The sequence below is a fragment of the Solea senegalensis genome, linkage group LG11 (assembly GCF_019176455.1).
Source record: "Solea senegalensis isolate Sse05_10M linkage group LG11, IFAPA_SoseM_1, whole genome shotgun sequence".
NCBI lineage: Eukaryota > Metazoa > Chordata > Actinopteri > Pleuronectiformes > Soleidae > Solea > Solea senegalensis.
Genome location: NC_058031.1, coordinates 4,906,762 through 4,926,894, shown reverse-complemented (window position 1 = coordinate 4,926,894; position 20,133 = coordinate 4,906,762). Strand labels below are relative to the sequence as shown.

At 37.5% G+C, this 20,133-nt stretch overlaps 2 protein-coding genes across 2 annotated transcripts; both read left to right on the top strand.

Annotated features, from left to right (window-relative positions):
- The first annotated feature begins 1,359 nt into the window (after nucleotides 1–1,359).
- On the top strand, nucleotides 1,360–3,538 carry LOC122776802 (zinc finger protein 184-like). Its single transcript, XM_044037526.1, has 4 exons — nucleotides 1,360–1,802; nucleotides 1,900–1,981; nucleotides 2,505–2,676; nucleotides 2,873–3,538. Exons 1-4 carry the CDS (start codon nucleotides 1,607–1,609, stop codon nucleotides 3,536–3,538), a joined length of 1,116 nt encoding a protein of 371 aa, XP_043893461.1. The 5' UTR covers nucleotides 1,360–1,606.
- Nucleotides 3,539–10,264: 6,726 nt separating this feature from the next.
- Nucleotides 10,265–19,745, top strand: LOC122777056 (glycerol-3-phosphate dehydrogenase [NAD(+)], cytoplasmic). The gene is made up of 8 exons (XM_044038013.1): nucleotides 10,265–10,425; nucleotides 12,378–12,555; nucleotides 12,653–12,793; nucleotides 13,352–13,490; nucleotides 14,265–14,377; nucleotides 16,566–16,802; nucleotides 18,179–18,285; nucleotides 18,357–19,745. Exons 1-8 carry the CDS (start codon nucleotides 10,382–10,384, stop codon nucleotides 18,451–18,453), a joined length of 1,056 nt encoding a protein of 351 aa, XP_043893948.1. The 5' UTR covers nucleotides 10,265–10,381; the 3' UTR covers nucleotides 18,454–19,745.
- Nucleotides 19,746–20,133: the final 388 nt, after the last annotated feature.

Below are 20,133 nucleotides of genomic sequence, written 5' to 3'. Positions count from 1 at the left end.
TTTTTTCAGGTCACAAGCTTGTTGATATTGGAGAACCATGCTATGAGCAATGAAACTGCAGTGGGCAGTGGAGTACAGGATATGAAAAAAAAGGATAAAGCATGTGATAACTACTTGAGAATTGTCTGTAGAATCCTCAGCAGTCTGTCTCTTTAGTTTTAACGATGGAGTCAGCACGACTCTGGTCTTTGTCTCGTTGCAGGTGCAAGTGGAAATTAAATGATATCGATTCAATTCTCAGAGCCAGCATTACAGATTGATTTTCATTTGAGTGTATGAGAACACACCACAAGATGTCAAAGCAGCATTTTTCCCAACAATAGAGCTGTCCATAAGTTCTGCTGGGTCATTATTGTGAACTTATGGCACAGCAGCAGATTTAGGTTTGAGCTCAAGTGAGATATTGCAAAAGGACTCGGGCAATGTGAACGAGAAGGATTGATGATAGCTAAAGCATTACTAAAGTTTATATCAAATGATTATTTAAATAAAATAGTGCATGGTGTTGTTTATAGTAGAATGTTGAAATCCTCAAGAAGCACACCCCTACATTACACAACAGTGACATCTGTTGGTGGAACACTGACAAAGAACTGAAATATATTTTTTTTAACAAATCTTAATTAAGAGAAGTCTAAAAGCAGCCATGAATTGAACAATTCACTATTCAAATAAATAGTTGATATTTTCCTACACGTACATCCTCAGTGTGTGCTCAACAATAGACTGTAAAAGAAAGAAAGACATTTTTACCCAAATAAATATAATTTCTTTTTACCAAGGAATGATGAATGCCCACTGGACCATGATATGTGTTTTGAACAATTATTTTATGTGTTACTAAAGCCTGATTCTACAAAATAACTCAAGAAACTCAGTCAATAAACAATAGCACAGTTAAACCAAGGCTGAACATCCAGGACACTATAATGAAGTAGATCAGTACAAAAAAAATACTCTTTCATATGTCAAATTATATGTATTGGTTTGTACTATGTTTGTGCAGATTTATTTAATACAATGAAACCACTGAAAAGCATCTAGATTCATCTAAATAGTTGAAATTATATAGCAATATGTATGAATCCAAAATTACTTTTCTTTTTGAAGGAAAAAAGAAAAGAAAAAGTGCATAAGTAGCTTCATAAGAACTCCACGGAATTCCAACATTCTATAGAGAACGTTGAAATAAATTCCCAGTGCTCTAAGACGACATTAGCATTGGGCTTATGCCAAAAATCTATAATAATATAGTTATAATAACCAAACAGTTGTTTTTCTACTTTCTCATTTTAACTGTTTCGACTCGCTTTTATTTTTGGAATTTTATTTTCACTTCCGGGTCATTTGTCTGTTACTTGAGTTCATAATTTTTTTGTAAAAATTTGAATAAATGTTGGCAGAACTTTGCTTGAATAACAAATGAACGTCGTGTTTGGACGTAATTGTTGTTTATCAGTTGTTTCACAGCTAAAAACAAAGCGTTGATAATTAAATGACGTAATCACGACAACGTGCCACAGTCATGCACGTGCGGAAATGGAGTTTGTTGTTGCTGCCCCTTTGACTCGTTTCTACTCTGATCAAAAAAACGGGCTGTTTTAAAATGAAGAACCTGGACTGTTGTGTTTCTGGTTGTGAAAACCTTCGCACCTCATCCACCAAAGTTAAATTTTACCGGTTACCGTCGGGACATCAAGTCAACCGAAGACGTTTGTGGCTGCAAGCAATTCAACAAGCCAACGGCAGCACCAAGGAACTGAACGGAAATGCTCGCGTTTGTGGCGCACATTTTACATCAAGTAAGCTATAAGCGTGCTGTTTATATAGTTTTGAATGCACACAATGTGTGGCGAAACGTGGTTTAACTCCAATGAACTGTGTTTACGCGTTTTACAGGAGTTGCGTCCATGGACCCTAACAGTCCTGACTTTGTTCCCTCTGTGTTTACTAAACGGAGCCCAAAGAAGAAAGCGAAAAAGTAAGACACGTAAATCACAGTCCACACTCACAGTGTAAAGCATTTAAACTTGATGAGTTAAATAAGGTAGTAGCATCACAGTGTGCCAACATTTAAACAACAACACAAGTAAGTAAATATGGACATTGTAGCACTTTATGGACATGAACATGCTTTTAGTTACATATAATTTCAAATCATGTCCTTTTATCGAGGCCTGTTCAATTCAGTTTGCTTTTTACTTCTCGTAATTGGCAGTATAAAAGCCATGGTGACACTGCAGCTGCATACACACTGAAGCTCCCTCAGTCAGGTCTGACAGTGTTCCTCGACAGAGCCAGTTTTCAGTTTGTCATACAAATACAAATGAAATAGTTTCTGTTAATGAAGGCCAAACAGAGGCTGAAATGACAGAATACTTCTGGAGGATGTGGAAAGTATATTTTATTTTAGATTGTATTGCGTTTCCTTGTTCCCAATACATCTGCGTTATATTTACTTTGTATTTAGATCAATCATTATTTTCAAATTACTTTCTTCAAAGATACTTTACTGGTAAAAGAAGGCGCCTCCACAAAACCATCATGAGCAAGGATAATCTAAAATCTCCATCCAAGGCTGACTCTCCTGTGGACGACCAGTCATCTGTTTTGATGGACACTAACACTGAACTCTCACCGGACGAACAGACACCATCAGCCTCTTCAATAACAAAGGTAATAACACTTATTTATTATTTCTGTATCTATATCCATACATCTTTGCATTCTAGGCATTGCAGTGTATGCAGGGGAATGTCAGGTAGAAAGAGATCAACCTATTTAGTGAGCATTTTTGTATATATATATATATATATATATATATATATACAAAGAAACAGTTTTCTTATTTTGATGTATCTTCATTTTCTAGGATGAATCTGAAGTTACAACAATCAAGCCACAAGCTTCCACCCCAAACAAGACATCCCCATCAGTAAAAGTATCAGCATGCACACTAAATATAAACAAAACGAAACCTATTGTGCTTCTGAAACGTATAGTTGTACCAGAAAGTGGGTACTGGTGTGCGCTGAGCAATGAGGACTCCACTGCTGAATCTCGGCTCGTAAGAGACATACAACTGCATGAAGAACAAACACAATTAGTCTGTGTGAATTGTGGAATGTTGTTCACAAATCAGGTCAGTCTTACACAGCACTGTTGTGCTAAAAATGATGAGCCGTCCTTTCCGTGCAACATATGCCACCGATCTTTCACTTCAAGCAGATACCTGAAGCGTCATAAACTGCTACACGTCAAAGATGCCAGGAAGTGCGGCAAGTGTGGAGTGCTCTTCTGTCGACGTCATAACCACGTTATGTCGTGTCCTATAGCTAAGGCTGTACCTGAGACTGAAGAGGATTGCTCTGAAAATGAAGAAAGTAACAGATATATTAAAACAATACCAGAAGAAAGTAAAAAGATGCAAGAAGAAAGTTATCTGATGCTGGAAGTAAGTGATCTGAAGCCAGAAGTAAGTGATCTGATGCCAGAAGTAAGTGATCTGATGCCAGAATTCAGTGATCTGATGAAGTAGTACGTGATCTGATGCCAGAAGTACGTGATCTGATGCCAGAAGTAAGTGATCTGATGCCAGGAGTAAGTGATCTGAAGCTAAAAGTAAGCGATCTGATGCCAGAAGAAAATAATCTAATGCCAGAAAAAAGTAATCTGTTACTAGAGGAAAGAAATTCACCTGATGAATATAATTTGATACCAAATTACAGTGTACTGGTGATGCTTCAGCAAAGCCAGACTCGTGAAATGGATGAAGATGCTCAGAATGCTGTGATTGTAACACCTTTGCTCACAACTACTATGTCTGCACCCCCAATCCCTACACCTTTATCTGAGGACCATAATGTCTCATACTGTGAAACCATACCAAAAATCCCTGTATCACGGTTGAAAAAAACTTTCTCTCTGCCATACCCACCAGCAGACAAGCCCTTGGTGAAGAAAAATAATGTTTTGGGGCCACACGCACCAGCAGACAAGCCCTCAGTAAAGAAAAATAACTTGTTTAGGCCACCCCCACCTCCATGCCCTGCTGCCTTTCTCAAGCACCCAGAACTCCCAACCTCACTAAAGATCTTTTCACCTCAATACCTCACATCGGCATTTCTTGAGGTTAAAAGAAATTATGATTATATCTTAAGCAATCCAGTAAATGTTAAGGGGGCTGTGGTGAAGGAGGAACCACGTAAACTGCCACATGTTACTCCCCAAAAGCGAATCACCAAGCCAGTCAAGAGAGAAAGAATTGCTTATGACATGGAAATTGAAATCTGACTTTTCTCACTTTTAACAGAAGGCCTTGGATCAGCATTGTTAAACGTTTGTGACAAATAATTTGCCAAATTGTTAGACTGACCCATTTGTCTCTAGCATAACTCTTTTAACACTAAAGCGTAAGATAATTTGGGCTTGTATGGAAGTACTGTTATGTTATATGTTTATGATTGTACGGCTGCACTCTCCACTTAAATACTTCTCCTCATAACCTGCTGTTATATTTTAATGTAAGGGACTAAACCCATTAAGCTGCTATTTTTATACTCGGTGAGAGCTCCTCAGTTGAGACGATGTTACTTCTCAATTCAGGAGTTGGATGTTTTGTACTGTGCCTGTAATAAAGGTTTAATCTGTGCTGTAGTACAATTTGCACTGTATGCAATACAACTTTAATGTTTTTGATATTAAACTCTGACTGTTGTTGAGAAGGTGAATTACTGAGAAATCATAATTTACAATGAATTGACAGTAGTTCTCTGTCTGCTGCAGGGATTTAGAGTTATGGATGACTCACACTGACCTTTGTGAAGAGACAAGTCATACATTCATATGTGCGTCTTTAAACACACTTCACTCACTAACTGACCTCAGAGACGAATACCACTTAAGATCAACTTCAAGTAGTCTTTAAAAGTGCAGTTATTTAAATCTACTTCATATTTTTAAGATGAATTTTATCAATCCCACATGGGGTTAAATGTAGTTTCAGTTGATGATCATTGATGATACACATTACAACTACTGAGTAAAAGTTTCACTAAGTATTTACAGACTACTTTTACTTCATCTACTGAATAATGTCACTACATGTACTAGACTTGACACAGAATGCCTTCATATACATAATAACACATTTTATTTATAAGGCATGTTATACAATGATCTCAAAGTGCACAATTGTGTCTGTACCTAGAATTGGACCAAAATGATCATGCAAATAATACAATGTAATGTCAATGTATGTATACAGTTATAAAAATATATTTATATTTATAAAACATATCTATGTTTTATGAAAGGAAGAAAAAAAGAAATCATGGTTTATAGTTTTCTCTCTGATTTATCCTGACGGTGGCACTAGTGCAATGGACCCAAAATGTCTGCCTCTTTTCTGGGAACAACCTCTTAAATCATTGTGTCATATAACCTCGACATTCTGTGAGCTCTTCATACAATCACTCTGCAGAAAAAGAGTACGGTACACGGTACAAGAACAATAATATGCCCTCATGCCTTCATTTCTTTGGACTTTGAACTGAATAAATGCATATTTTATTGGTTAATAAAACAATATTATCAGGGCCACACTGTATGGTAGTGTTTAGAGCTGTTGCCTTGTAGCAAAAAAGAGCAGGGTTCACGACCCGGTCTGAACAAGGGCCTTCATTTTCCTGTTTTCGTGTGTGTAACTGCGTTATTTAGATATTATTCTCTCTCTCTAATATATATATATACATATATATATATGTATATATACATACATATATATATATACAAACTTGACTAAAAATTACTGAATTCAACATTAATGAAGGCATTTGTAAAAACTGGACCTTTTAAATAAAGTATTGGACGTGAAGCCATATGATAAAAATATGCTGAACACTCACTTAAAAATAAATAAATCAGCTTTCCTTTAAAAACAAGCCCAAATTAAATAATTACTTTACAGAAAAGTATGTGTATGTGTATTCTGTTTTTATTATGATTCATTTCCACACACACTTGATTTCTCGACCAAAGATCACTCTCTCCCCTGTGATGATGAAGAGTGAGTCCGTCTGCACAACTGTACACATCCGATTGGTTGTTAGGCGCCGGTTTATAGATCAGCGGTGAATCCGATTGATCTTCTCAGCTGTCGTTCAAATGAAACGGAGTCTATGATTGGCTGCAGGGCTTCAGCCCTCGCATCTAAGCAGCTGATTGGCTGACGTGTCTTCGGCGTGGCATCGCGGACGAGAGGCAAATGGTGCTGATGCTGTGACAATGGGAGTCATCCTGGGAAGCATCATCTGGACCGAGTGGGTTTAAAACACACACACATACACACTCACTTAGGCTGACATAGAAGCAGCTGGGTACACACATACGCGCACTTTCTCTCTCTCTCACACACACACACACACGCGCGGGGAAGAACCTCCGGCTGCTGCCCAGAGAGGGTGAGTTTTCCCCGGGTAAACTAACTGACATGTCTGTCTGTCACTGTGGGGGCTGGGGGTCAGAGTCAGCAGCAGCAGCAGCAGTAGCAGCAGTAGCAGCGTTAATGCCGCCGGTTTAGGTGACGCTCTTTCACCGATTTCTTTCTCCAAACAACATGTTTACGCTGCTTTGCTGTGCACCACCACAGCTGGACACACTGGGTGTCTGTAACATGGTGCTAATGCAGTCGTGAGGCAACTGCATTGCGGAGGGAACGAAAGAGAGCGAGAGAGAGAGAAGTATGTCTACCAAAATGTGACAAAAACTATGACAAATGACAAAAACTGTGACAAAAAAGACATAGTTTAGTATGTCATCTAAAATGTGACAAAAAAGTTATAGTTTAGTATGTCGTCCAAATTTGACAAAAAAGTCATACTTTAGTACGTCATCCAAAATTTGACAAAAAAGTCATACTTTAGTATGTCATCCAAAATTTGACAAAAATATCATAGTTTAGTATATTGCCCAAAATTTGACAAAAATCCTATCCTATATCAAAACATGCAGTTTGATCTAGAATGGTGGGCTGTTACTTTTCTTAGCTTTTCGAGCAACCATGGCGACAGAAATTGCAAAAAATGCGAATAATTTCCACATACACATGAATAGGAGACGATCGACGAAATGATCACAATCCAGCCCAGTTTGGATCCTCACAGCTTAAGAGTCAGTCTCTTTTAAAGGGTGATTCCACCAAAATACCACTTTGTCTAAATAGTTAAATTTTTAAAGGTTCAATACACCCAAATGTTACTCCTTTACCAGCACAAGTCTTGCACTCGACGACATCGGCAGCAAGAACAGCAGAGACACTCGAAATTTCGCTGCTGAAATTTCTAGTTTTATTGGTTCTGACCAAACACCTGCAATATCAATCGTATTCTTGTATAATTCAAAGCAACAATACAGTACAAAGAATGGCTGTTTTAGTATGTTTCTTTTCAGGGTACTATATGCATATAAATACACATTTAAATTATACTATACAGTATTCCCTGTGTAATGCTAATATGTTTAAACATGGCTATAATGCTTTTCTGTTTTCAAACAGCTGCAAAAATTTGGCAGATGTACTGTAGCATAAAGCACAAATAATGTATAAAATCAATGACTGTTGAGTGAATGTTAGTGAGATAGTACAAAGAGGAAGCACTTGTAGGTCATAATGTTTGCGGTGGACACTTTCTGTCAGAATAAGCTGGATTCTCTCCATTTGTGTTGACTCACAGAAACCAGACTGCTGAATCTCAAACTGAGTTCCTTCCTAAGTCGCCTCTTTTGTTTTCTGTCCAACTGTTGCGCAATAAAGTCCCCTTTTTGTTTCAGCCTGTTAGACCGCATCATTTTATTTATTTTTCTCCTGGAGAGAGTGTGGCTGCTCTTGTGAATTTGAATGTGTCTGCTTATTTAGCAAACACAACAGTCTCTCTGTGGAGCAAACATATATCCACCTTCCCTTATGATGATTCCTTTGCCAATTCAAGTGAACATCCTGTTTAGAAATTGATTAAATACTTACCCTGACTGATATAAGTGGGAGTGGAAAAAATCTAATACAGTACAGTTCAACAGCAACAACGAAAAGTAGATTCAACACCTATCAGTTTCTGTGAAAATCCCCCATAAAGTTTTATTTCTTTTACAAACTTAGGGCTGTTAAATAATACAGATTTGCCAAATGGCTCAGACAGATTGAAAAGTTAATAAATAACCTGATCAGGTTGGTTCTCATTTAGTTAGACTCGGTTTGACATAATGATTATGTCATTTTTAATAAAGCATGCTGAGCTGTAATATTCAGAAATAATTTAAAAAGTTATTCACTCCTTGAGAACTGTGTTGTTAATAACCTTCTCTGCCAGCACATCCTTTGCTCCACAAATGGGAAAGGCTGTGCAGCTTAAGGTCAAAGAAAGGGTTTGGTACATGTCCTGCACTGCTTAATTTATGCCACCTTAAAAAAATGTGTTCTCACAGAGACATCCTCTGACCAGGTCTGAGCCAAGAGGGAGCAGAAGGGGGGTTGCTGTAATGCATCTACAGAAAACTGTAAATGTAATAACTTGTGAGACTCATGAGGAGTTACAAAAAAACTGCCTCAGTGACCAGGACTGCCTCAAACCACCTCTGAGACTGCAGACTGTAAGAAACAAAGAAGCTTTTCAGGGAATGATGGTGGCCTTTGCATTCCAAAAGGATTGACCTCTTTGTCATTGTAGTAATGCTCCATTCCATTTACATGGGAAGTCAGAGATTGAAACAGGGAGTGATTTCCATCCCTGAGTAGACCACGTTTAACTGAGGGGTTCAGAGAAAACAACATGGAGGCAAACGTATCTCAAGCTAGCAATACCCGTCAATAATAACAATAATAATAATAATAATAATAAGGCTCTACGTGGTATTTGACAAAAAAGCAAAGCACAGTCGATACAGAGAAATATTGTGATGTTTTATGTGGCAATATTATATCGCTTTTGAGAAGTATCAAAGTAAATTGTGGCATAAAGATAATCTATTGACGTTTCAGTCCACTAGATGGAGCCAAGTGCTCGCTCTCACTGGAGCTGATTTTGCAATTGTGGTATTATTATAATAATAATAATAATAATAATGACAATAACAATAACTTCAATTTGATAGGGCCTTTCACGAGGTTAAGGATAGGGTCACAAGGTCACTTTGTGATAATATTGTATCGTTGAAATTGAACAGTACTGTGTGTGACTTTTAGTGAAACAAATACTGTGATGTTAACTGATGAACAAACGATTCGGGAATCTTTTAACAAGGCTGTTTACTGAACAAATGGTAACAAAAATATCAGGTTGTTGCACAGCAGCGTAAGAAGACATACAGGTAGTTGCCATCTTCTTCCTCTGTACTCTTACACAGGTCTGTAAAACTCTGCTTTACAACCATGTCACCTAGTGGTGTGAAGTAGTAGCATATTCATGACAGAACACAACAAATAGGACACAAGTAGAGCTGAAACAATTACTCAATTAATCAATTATTAATCGATTACTATAAATTAATGGTCAACTATTTTGATAATCGATTAATCAGTTTGAAGCTTTTTTCATAAGTGAAACAAAATTTCTGATTGTTTTAGCTTCTTAAATGTGAACATTTTCTTCATTTCTTTGTCCATATAACATGGAAATCATTCAAACGGAATTATTTTGGTTTATGGACAAAATGAGACATTTGACAAACACTGATTGGCATTTTTTAATGTTTTCTGACATTTTATGGACCAAAAAATTACTCGATCAATAAAGAAAATAATCGGCAGATCAATCGATGACGAAAATAATCGTTAGTAGCAGCTTTTGACACAAGTGGAATTAACAGTGAAAGTAGCTGGGTTTGTATGTGTTTGTGAGCCTAAAAAAATGACGCATGCTCTGGCTAGTTTGTCCATTCAGGCTTTTGTAAGATACATAAAACACTTAGGATAAAGCTGTGGCAACTAAATTTTTTTTTTTTGTAAAGTAATTGTACACCTTTTAAAGAACAATATTCCATTTTTGAAAAGAAAACATCTTCTTTAAATGTCACACACTGGACCTTTAAGAGTTTTATGGCGGTCCATGTGTTATTTATTAGTTCAGCATCAGGGCAGCAGACCTTTGTCCCCGTCGCTTGGAGGACACTGACCTATAGACCAGCTTCATGAATGACCAAACTTGGCAACGCACAGGGGGCGGAGCCAGTGTCTCCTCTCAGACAGACCAATAAAATCAGCTCGCTGGTCCGCGCGTGTGTGTGCGTGTGTGTGTGTGTGTGTGTTAGTGTCGCTTGCATAATCCCACTGCGGTTCAGTCAAACCGTGAATGTCCAACTTCACTCACCGGCTTACCTCATCACAATCATGGCAACTCCAAGTAAAGTCTGCATCATCGGCTCGGGAAACTGGTGAGCTGCTGCTGCTGCTGTCAAACCGTGTTTTTAACAGTCTTGTTATCGTGTGTGTGTGTGTGTGTGTGTGTGTGTTGGTGATGGTGAACCCGGTGATCGTTGCTAGCACAGTCAGTATGGAAAAACAGTCAGCTAACGCTGGTTATAGTCGTGTATTTTCTGTATTCGTTTATTTTATGTGTAGGGAAAATAGGGGGACGCGTTCAGAAAAACTGTCCACATGTCAGTCACGGTGTGTGGACTTTGTGGTCTCAGGTGTCGTTATCTCGCCGTGGTTTACACCTGGGGCCCGTTTCAGAAAGAAGGTTGAGTGAAAACTCTGAGTTAGTTAACCCTGAGATGAGGGAAACTCTGTTTTTTCGGTTTCACAAAGCCAGTTCAGCTTAATGCTGAGTCAGTTACCCCGGCAACATACTCCGTGAACCTAACCTGCTCGCTGGCAAACACTCCTCCTCCTGATGACGTCTCATTTCCTCATCAAAACACGTATCAGAGCGCATTCACCTGCCAAATTAATGAAATGTACAAATCAATCAAAACACAATATTTTACCAATATTTTAGAGACCACATCAAAATCTCACAAATCATGTTTCCAGGAGAGCTCATGTCTCCTGAAGGGGGGCTGAGAGGGCTGGCTCCACTGTAGTGTCACTACCGTGTGTTACTGTAGGCTAATCATCACTGTAGACACTCTCTGGTACTGTAGACATCATGTGTCAGGTTGTGAAATGTTCCTGTCATAGATCACATCATGGTTGAGATTATGTGGAGATTGGGAAAATGAAGTTCAGGCATTTGCCTGAGAGTGGAGATGTGTGTTACATTTTCTTAGTTTGTTTTCTTAAACCTCATGTTTAATGTTTACCACATTTGCATAACAGCATCTGAAGGAAAACACACAGACAGACAGAGAGAGAGAGACAGTTACAGATCAAATATACAGTTTTGTTTGTTTTCACTGTGACTCACTGTACTTCACAGAAAGACTGAAAATACAGAATTCAACTAATAAAACTAGGGATGTGCTATATTATTGGCACAATAGCATTATAGATATTGGCTGATAGATGTATTATGGATATCGGTAAACACACCAAGAGTCACATTATGACTAATGACTACAACAGTAGGCTAAATAGGCTACTACCTCCTTGACTTCTATGCTGGCGCCCTCTAGAACTACTATTTTATTTCTGTTTATTTATTTTGCTCAGTGAAGAAAATGTGTGCATGTCTGCTGCGACATGAGTATAAAATAGTATGACAGTTTTACTACAGAAGAGACTAAATGACATCTATAGTTAGGACCAGGGAAAAACTTTTGCTTTAAAAAAAAAAAGAAAAATTTGAATAATTCTAAAAAAAAGAATTAAAACAAGTTTTCTGATTTTCTGCCTCTTAAATGTGAATGTTTTCTTGTTTCTTTGCTCCATATAACAAAGAAAGCATTAAGACTGTTGAGAACATTATCATTTCCAGGTTTTAAAAACACGGATCAACATTTTTGTACATCTTCTGACATTTTATGACATTTTATGACTTCTGACTGAAGGATTAATCGATGATGAAAATAATCCTTAGTTGCAGTCCTAGTATGATTGTACACATACATATCCATCTGTATGCAGCTGACCGGGTCGCCCTGCTCAAATGGAGAAATAGTAATAGATCAAAGCAATAGAAATAAACAGGTAATTACAAGTCTGTCATTCAGTCACTGGTTAGACCTCCCATCAAGGTGTGAATGGACTAATGGACTAACCCAGACCACTCAAGACTTGGCTGCAACTAACAATCATTCATAATTGATTAACTGGCAATTAATTTAGTAGCTGTACCTGAGATGCACGTTAACAGTTTTCTCACCTTGTTGCTTCCCATTTTCACAAATTCTCATGCATTGTAAGTTGAAAATATTTTTAATTATTATTATTATTCACAACACAGGGGTTCTGCTATTGCCAAGATAGTCGGTACCAATGCTGCTCAGAATTCAAACTTTGACAACACTGTAAAAATGTGGGTATTTGAGGAGATGGTCAACGGACGCAAACTGACTGAAATAATCAACACCGAGCATGAAAACGTGAAGTACCTTCCTGGACACAAGCTGCCCACAAATGTGGTAAGAAGTTATGGTTCTATTAAATGCGCTCTATTCCCAAGATTTTGTTTTAGTTTTCTAACTGCTGATGTATTTTAAATGTCTTCACCTCCATCAGCTGGCCGTCCCAGACCTGGTGGAGGCGTCCAGAGATGCAGACATCTTGGTATTTGTGATCCCTCATCAGTTTGTTGGGAAAGCGTGTGATTCCATGAAGGGGAAGATTAAGAGTGATGCACTGGGGATTTCCCTCATCAAGGTTTGATTTGGCTTTTTCTTTTTTTTGAATACATTTATTTTATTCCCGAACATGAACTATCACTGTTTGTCTCCAGAATTCAAAAGCAAAGAGTGCTACCTCGTGTGTTATGGTAAGGCTGCACCGTATCTCTAAAATGTACCATCATTGCAATGTCAACATGATGCACAAGGACTGTTCAAACCACGTTTGACTGTTCCTTGTGCTGGATTAGTTTGGTCAGTAAAACCATGTTGGTAGAATAGAAATAATGCATGTCAGTGTCTGCATATGCTACTCACTGCTTTGCTCTATGTTGGCAGCAAACCCAAAGCATATTCTTAAGTATTTTCTTCATTTATTTATCATATATCATATCTTCATCGCAGTATTCAACAATGTTATTACATTTCACAGGTTTTCCTAAAATCACGCAGCCCGATTTCCTGCTCTTATCAGGACAGACCATGTCCTTGTTGAAGCAGCTGCAAAGCAGTTGTGCAGTCAGTGTGACCTTTGACCCAAATTCCAGCTTGGTCTTGCTTATTGTAAATATGCCTCTTTTTTTTGTTTAACCAGGGTGTAGACGAGGGACCCGATGGACTTAAACTCATCTCTGACGTCATCCAGGAGAAGCTGGGTATCACCATGAGCGTGCTGATGGGGGCCAACATTGCCAATGAGGTTGCGGATGGGAAGTTTTGCGAGACCACCATTGGTGAGACTGTTTTTTAATAATTAAAATAGGGATGGGAATCAGTATCAGTCAGTATCAGTATTGGTCCGGTACTGGTCAAAGTCACTGGATTGGATATCGGACACATAAAAATGTAAAATCCGATACAATCGAAAAAAATATGACATGTTACATGCAGACTAAAAAAATGTAAATGAAAGTCATGTTTTAGCTGTTTATCTCTTCTTTTTGGGGAGAAAAATATTTGTTACACAGTTTGACAATTATGTCTTTGAAATGACTCAGTACAACTGTGTTGTTCATGGCTTCATAATTCATAAATGGTATAAAAAGACTAATATCGGTATCATATACTCACCCTTACATATGTTTTAGGGCCTAGCACAGTGCTGGTGTTTTTTAAAATGAAAGTATTGTTGTTTACTTATGCCAAGGTTGCAGCTGGATTCAGATTTTAATTTGGCCTTGAAATGAGAAGCACGTTTGTGTTCTTGAGCTCCGTGCATTGTCACGTTGAGAGTAAACCCTTAATCTCTTTTTACTGATGATGTGTAAATGACAGATTGTGCCGGTTCAGGTCGGCATATGCTTTGAAATCCCTATATGTCGGCGGCCATCACAGGATTAACTGTGTGTGTGAAACAAACACTAACCTGATATGACCGGTTTAGTATTTTTTTGGGCCACAGCTGATAAATTTCACTTGCTGTCCATTAGTTAATATCTAAAAGTAACTCATCATAAAATAATATATGTATTTGATTGAAGGTGACCTGTGTATTATTTCTGCCCCAGGATGTAAGAATAAAAACCATGGTGCTCTCCTAAAGGAACTCATGCAGACCGACAACTTTAGAGTAACTGTAGTAGAGGAATACGATGTGGTGGAAATCTGTGGAGCCCTGAAGGTGAGTTTTTGTGTTTTTGTGATTTGGTTTAGGTTAGGGGTTGTCTATCACTACAATTGGTGTGTGTCTGTGTGCATGAGAGGCGTCTATTTTATTAGTAGTATTTTTTTCTGTAAAAGTCTAATGAAAGTCACATTTGCATTATATCAATCCTACTGGGGGAAATCTGATTTATTTTTTTATAAAAATAGCATTCAGAGTGGTGTGTGAAGTGTTTTCAAGTGTTTTATCAAAAAGGGACACTTGTTATTCTGAGGGGAAGGCAGTTGTATTCATTTTTGAAGTGAGTTTGAAAGTGCACTGTGCCACAACAGAAATCAACATTCATCAAACCCGGGACATTGTTTTGAATCTAGTGTAAATTTAAAAGGAACAATTTGACTGTTTTTAACAATAGCAGGAGCTCCCATTTTGCATACTCTAGGTTGTGGTTGATTGCACCTAAACCCCAAGGGGAAATTGGAGACTTATAATAATTTGTTGTTATACATATGTGTGTATATATATACATATACATATATGTGTGTCTTTAGGGTTTTTTTTTAAGTTTTTTATTAGTCTTACTGAGCTGACAGTCTAGCTTCCATAGCTGTAATTATGGAACAGTGTGTCTGAACATACTGTTTTACCTTTTATACAATACAAAGTTCACCAACCCAGTTCAGTGTTGAAATGACATCTAAAATAGATCAACAGTTTAAAAAATATCTCCAGAATGCAAACTGAAGTGACTTATACTGTACATGTCTGTGTCATTATTCTTATTCTTATTATAATAATAACAACAATAATTATAATAAATATATCCCTATATACACAAGTATATATTATAAATTAAGTTCCAGTTTCTCAAATTTCACTGTTTGTTGTGTTTGTATCATTTTATATATGTTGACATTTTGAACAATACAAGTAATTTTTTTTTTTTTCTGTTTGATAATTTAACAAAAAAGGAGTGGATTTAGTGGTCTTTAGTTGCAGCCTTAATCCAAATACAAGTCCACTGTTGGAAAATAGTAAAAATAACTAATTCTGCATTTGCTGCAATGATTAGTTGATTATTGATCACTCGCTAAATGAATAGTCAGCTATTTTGATTATCAATTCATGTTTTTGTTTTAATTAATACAGGTTCTCTACTTTTTCAGCTTTTTAAATGTGAATATTATTCTGGTTTCTTTGCTCCACATAACAAAGAGAATAATTTTGGTTTGGGGGGGCCAAAACATTTGAGAACATCATCCTTTTGAGGTTGCAGTAATACCTCTGTATTAACTCTGAACTGTCAAATGTTTGCACAGACAAAGACAAAAGCTCCGTCCTTCTCACCAGAGGAACAGCTAATCATTATTTGAATTATCAGTTAACCTGAAAACTGTGTTTTAGATTACTATTCTCATTAAGGGTGGGAATCACCAGAGATGATACGATATATTATCATGATATTGCAAAAATACTGAGTATTTGCAAAATTATATATAGTGAGTACTTGGCACCATCTAGTGGACTGAAACGTCAATTGATTTATTTCATTTTTATGCTAATGTTTTCTTGTAATATCAGTTAAAAAATTACATCCTAAGTGTGAATATCGATATAGAGAAATATCACCACACAAACCAGTAGGAATACGGTATCGGCGGATATTGGCTTTAAAATGTATGTACTGTATATTGGATATCAGCAAACACGCCAAGATCCACCGATATGACTAAAGTAGTAGACTGAAAAAGCTGCCACCTCCTTGACTTCTATGCTAGGGCCCCCTACAGCTATTGTTTTTTATGCTTAGATATTTAAAATGAGTATGGAAAATATTGGGTTAATTTCACTGCAGAAGAGAATAAATGACATATATATCAGTATTGGTGTCGGTTATCGGCGCAAGCACTCCTGATATAACGGATATATCGGCAAAAAGTCTGATATCCTGCATCCCTAATGACCAGAAAATTAATATTCCACACTCTTATGACGTAATAGAACAAATTGTCCTTTGTGTGAACATAAAAATGTCAAAATATTCTTGATTCATTTAAGATAAAAATAATTGTGCAATTCTACCTCTATGCATGGCTCCTCCCTCTTGAAAGACACTTGTTGTAATTGTCCTCCAGGTGTCTCTGCAGGCTTGTGTCCACAGTCTGCTCATGTTTTTTCCCCTCCTCCTCGTCTGTCCGTCCTTCAGAACATCGTTGCAGTCGGGGCCGGCTTCTGTGACGGTCTGGGCTTCGGGGACAACACGAAGGCGGCAGTGATCAGACTGGGGCTGATGGAGATGATCGCGTTTGCTCGCATCTTCTGCACGGCTGGACCAGTGTCTTCTGCCACCTTCCTGGAGAGCTGCGGCGTTGCCGACCTCATCACCACCTGCTACGGCGGCCGTAACCGCAAAGTAGCGGAGGCCTTTGTCAAGACAGGGAAGGTGAGAACTGAGTTTATTTAATAGAAATCACAAGTTTACAGCTGGTCTCAGTTTGTTAACGATGATAGTAGAATACATGAATTTATTTAAATGCTCTCTTATAATATTTAAGGAAGGTGGAAAATGTATTGGATCCACTTTAAAATCAGTATCAGAGTAGTTTTTGCATAATGTTTAAATAGTTATTTGGTAAAGTGAAGCTCCAGATAAATCAAATTATAATTCTTTCTCTTAAATTATTATTATGGAATCTTCTTTTAATGTATCTGCACTGTAACAGAAGGGAGACATAGAAATAACAGCACATTGTAAATAGACTGATTTGTTGTATTTTGTTGTAAAGTATAACCAGATACTGAGCGTCAGGGAAGTCACAGAAGCGTCAGTGAACGTCAGTGAGATGAAATACTGACGAGCTTTCATCAGCAATGAGCTGAATAAACAAAGTAGGTTTTCAAGAGTCACATCAGGACACTGACTAAGAAAGAAATGTTTATTCTCCAGGTTGACTGGTTCACATTTTACAGTCCTGGACCACAACCTAATAACCCAGGAAAATATGTTAAAAATATTTTGTTTAATTGTCAAATGATATTTCCAGCAACACTTTTTTCGCCTATGAGCTTTTGTCTTTCAAATTAAAAGCATGAAACTTTTCGTATCAAAATAAGCTAAAAGGGCACTGAATAAGGGCTGCAACAATTATTTGATGAAACGATTATTAATCAATTCCTGAATGAATCATCAGCTATTTTAATAATCAAGTATTTGGTTTTAGACAGGTTTTTTGATAATTAAAACAAGCTCTTTGATTTTTCAGCTTCTCAAATGTAAATATTTTGTGGTTTCTTTGCTCCATTTGACACTTGTTAAAACTGAAAATAATTGGTTTACCAACAAAACAAGACGTTTGAGAGCATCATCGGTTTCCAGTTTGGTAAACACTGATTAACATTTTTCAACATTTTCTGGACCAAACAAGTACTCGACTAATTGAGGGGAAAAAAAATCAACAGGTTCATCATGAAATAATCATTCTTTTCAGCTTTAGACTAATATTTAAGTACTTTATTTTTCACAAGTCATATCATCTCCACCACAATATTCATCAATATTATGAAATATCTGGTGTTTTCCTCATACTACCGTCACGTAACTCCATCCTCTTGATTGTTCTGGATAGGGAACAACACAGTTTCTTCATGCACTGTATTGAATTGTCCCATTTTAATATTATAAACACGTTCAAGAGTTGTGTATATCAGCTTAAAATGTAATCAAATATCAAAGGTCATATTTTCAGCAAACTTGCTGCGTGTGGACAATTTCTCACAAGTTCAAACTTTCACACGCTATGTTTCCTCTTTTATTTCCAGTCCATTGAGGAGCTGGAGCAAGAGATGCTGAATGGTCAGAAGCTTCAGGGACCAGCGACGGCAGCTGAGGTCCATCTCATCCTCGAGCACAAGAACCTCATTGACAAGTGAGTCGAGCAGCAGCGCACCACGCCAACAAAAAAGACATGAATCTAACTGTTGCTCTTTCTTCCTCCAGGTTCCCTCTGTTCAACGCAGTGTACGAGATCTGCTTCCAGGGTCATCCGGTCTCAGAGTTTATAAGCTGTTTGCAGAACCACCCGGAGCACATGTGAGAGAATTACAAAGCTGACCAAGTGCCTTCTACATTAGAGAAATCACACCTTTCACCTCTTGCCCATCAGAAATGATCGGGCAGGATGATCAGTCACTCCATGGCTGCACATTAACTTAACACCTCCAGCCCGTGAGTAGATTTTTTTACACTCACTTTTCAGTGTTCAGCTGAAGTTTTATTTCATGGATAATTCTGAAACTTAAAGGATAATTGTTGGTTTCAGTTTTGCCTAATTTTATTACTTTAAAACTGTAATAATTGTATTACTTTACTTGGAAAACTGAAGAATCTTTCTCTTTTTTAAAAAAAAAATCTTCAGAGTATAAAGTCGTAATATTGTGAGAATAAAGTCGTAACTATAATGCAAGCAACCTGCAACCTGCGTCAAGATGAGAAACGTGGAGCATTTTGTGAAGTTACATTTTGATTGGGGCTTCACAAATACAGAAATACTTAATATTTTTGGCACACCAGCACCGCATTATCTTTAGCATCAGGACTTTGAACAGATTGTGAAAGAAACGGAGTCTGTTGAATCACACAGACTTGGAGGAAATCATCTCTTTTGTGGACTGGAGGAGGAGGAAATGGCTGGTAGCAGTCGCTGGTTACGTCTGTGTCCTGTTGCTATTTAATATAATACATTATATAATAAGTGAAAAAAAAAAAGAATCTCATAATATTACGACTTTATTCTTGTAAAATTGCGACTTTATTTGGGCCTACTACTCCTGCCGTATGGATGAAATCATAACACGTTGTCTACTTTTAAACGACAGCCAAATCACAACACTAAAACCGCCACGTTGCCTCATCAATCATCAATATGCAAGAATACTGCACATGACAGTTAACTCTTTGTCCATTTAGTCATGAAAAGACTTCCAATTACTACCAAACTCGCATGCATTCAGACTTTCAGATTTCCACTCAGGCCATGGCACCTCCTTTTAAAATGTGTGTTGCCATCCAGAGAATGCCATGGCCACTTCATGTCCATTTTTTTCATAGCTGCAATACCATACTACCTTATTTCTTCCACAATTTATCTTTAACTTCCTCTTGTGTACTGTATTATGAACATACTGTAACATAAAAATGAAAAGTGCCTCCGGACGCACGGTTGCTAAATCTTAACCATCGTCCATTTTTCTTTTAGTCCTTAACGTTCCGTCCATTACATCGCTTGTTACTGTGACCCTGTCCGACACTCAGCGTCCGTGTCGTGGCTCATGCATGTTGGACATAATGTGAACATGTGCCTGTGAGTAAATGAATTTCCTCATCAAACAACACTTGTGGAATCATTTCTTTTCTCTTTTATCTCAGTCTGTCGACACAGCACCAGTAGACAAACTGCCAGAATATTCCATCCATTACCATCACCAAGAGATTGTTTTTAGCCATGTTTGTTAGCAGTTGGAGGTTGATGAAATGTTCAGTGGATAGAAGCTCATATATAATATATACCCCAAGGAAGAAATTATTAGATTTTAGTGGTGGTCCGGATAGGAATTCAGAATCTGAGACCGGCTGTATTGACACTTAACAGAGAAGTGGATGGTCCCTGGTAAATCAAAAATGTTTTTTGTTTTTTTTACTCTTAACTGTTCTTTTCTTTGGCGAGTGCAAGTTTGTTTACCTTGACAGTTTTGACTGCAGTCTTCTCAGAAGAATC

Coding starts and splice junctions, on each gene's coding strand:
- LOC122776802 (XM_044037526.1), top strand. CDS start 1,607: ATGAAGAACCTGGACTGTTGTGTTTCTGGTTGTGAAAACCTTCGCACC. Junction 1,803..1,899: donor TGGCGCACATTTTACATCAA/GTAAGCTATAAG, acceptor CGCGTTTTACAG/GAGTTGCGTCCATGGACCCT. Junction 1,982..2,504: donor CCAAAGAAGAAAGCGAAAAA/GTAAGACACGTA, acceptor CTTTCTTCAAAG/ATACTTTACTGGTAAAAGAA.
- LOC122777056 (XM_044038013.1), top strand. CDS start 10,382: ATGGCAACTCCAAGTAAAGTCTGCATCATCGGCTCGGGAAACTG. Junction 14,378..16,565: donor AAATCTGTGGAGCCCTGAAG/GTGAGTTTTTGT, acceptor TCCGTCCTTCAG/AACATCGTTGCAGTCGGGGC. Junction 16,803..18,178: donor CCTTTGTCAAGACAGGGAAG/GTGAGAACTGAG, acceptor TTTTATTTCCAG/TCCATTGAGGAGCTGGAGCA.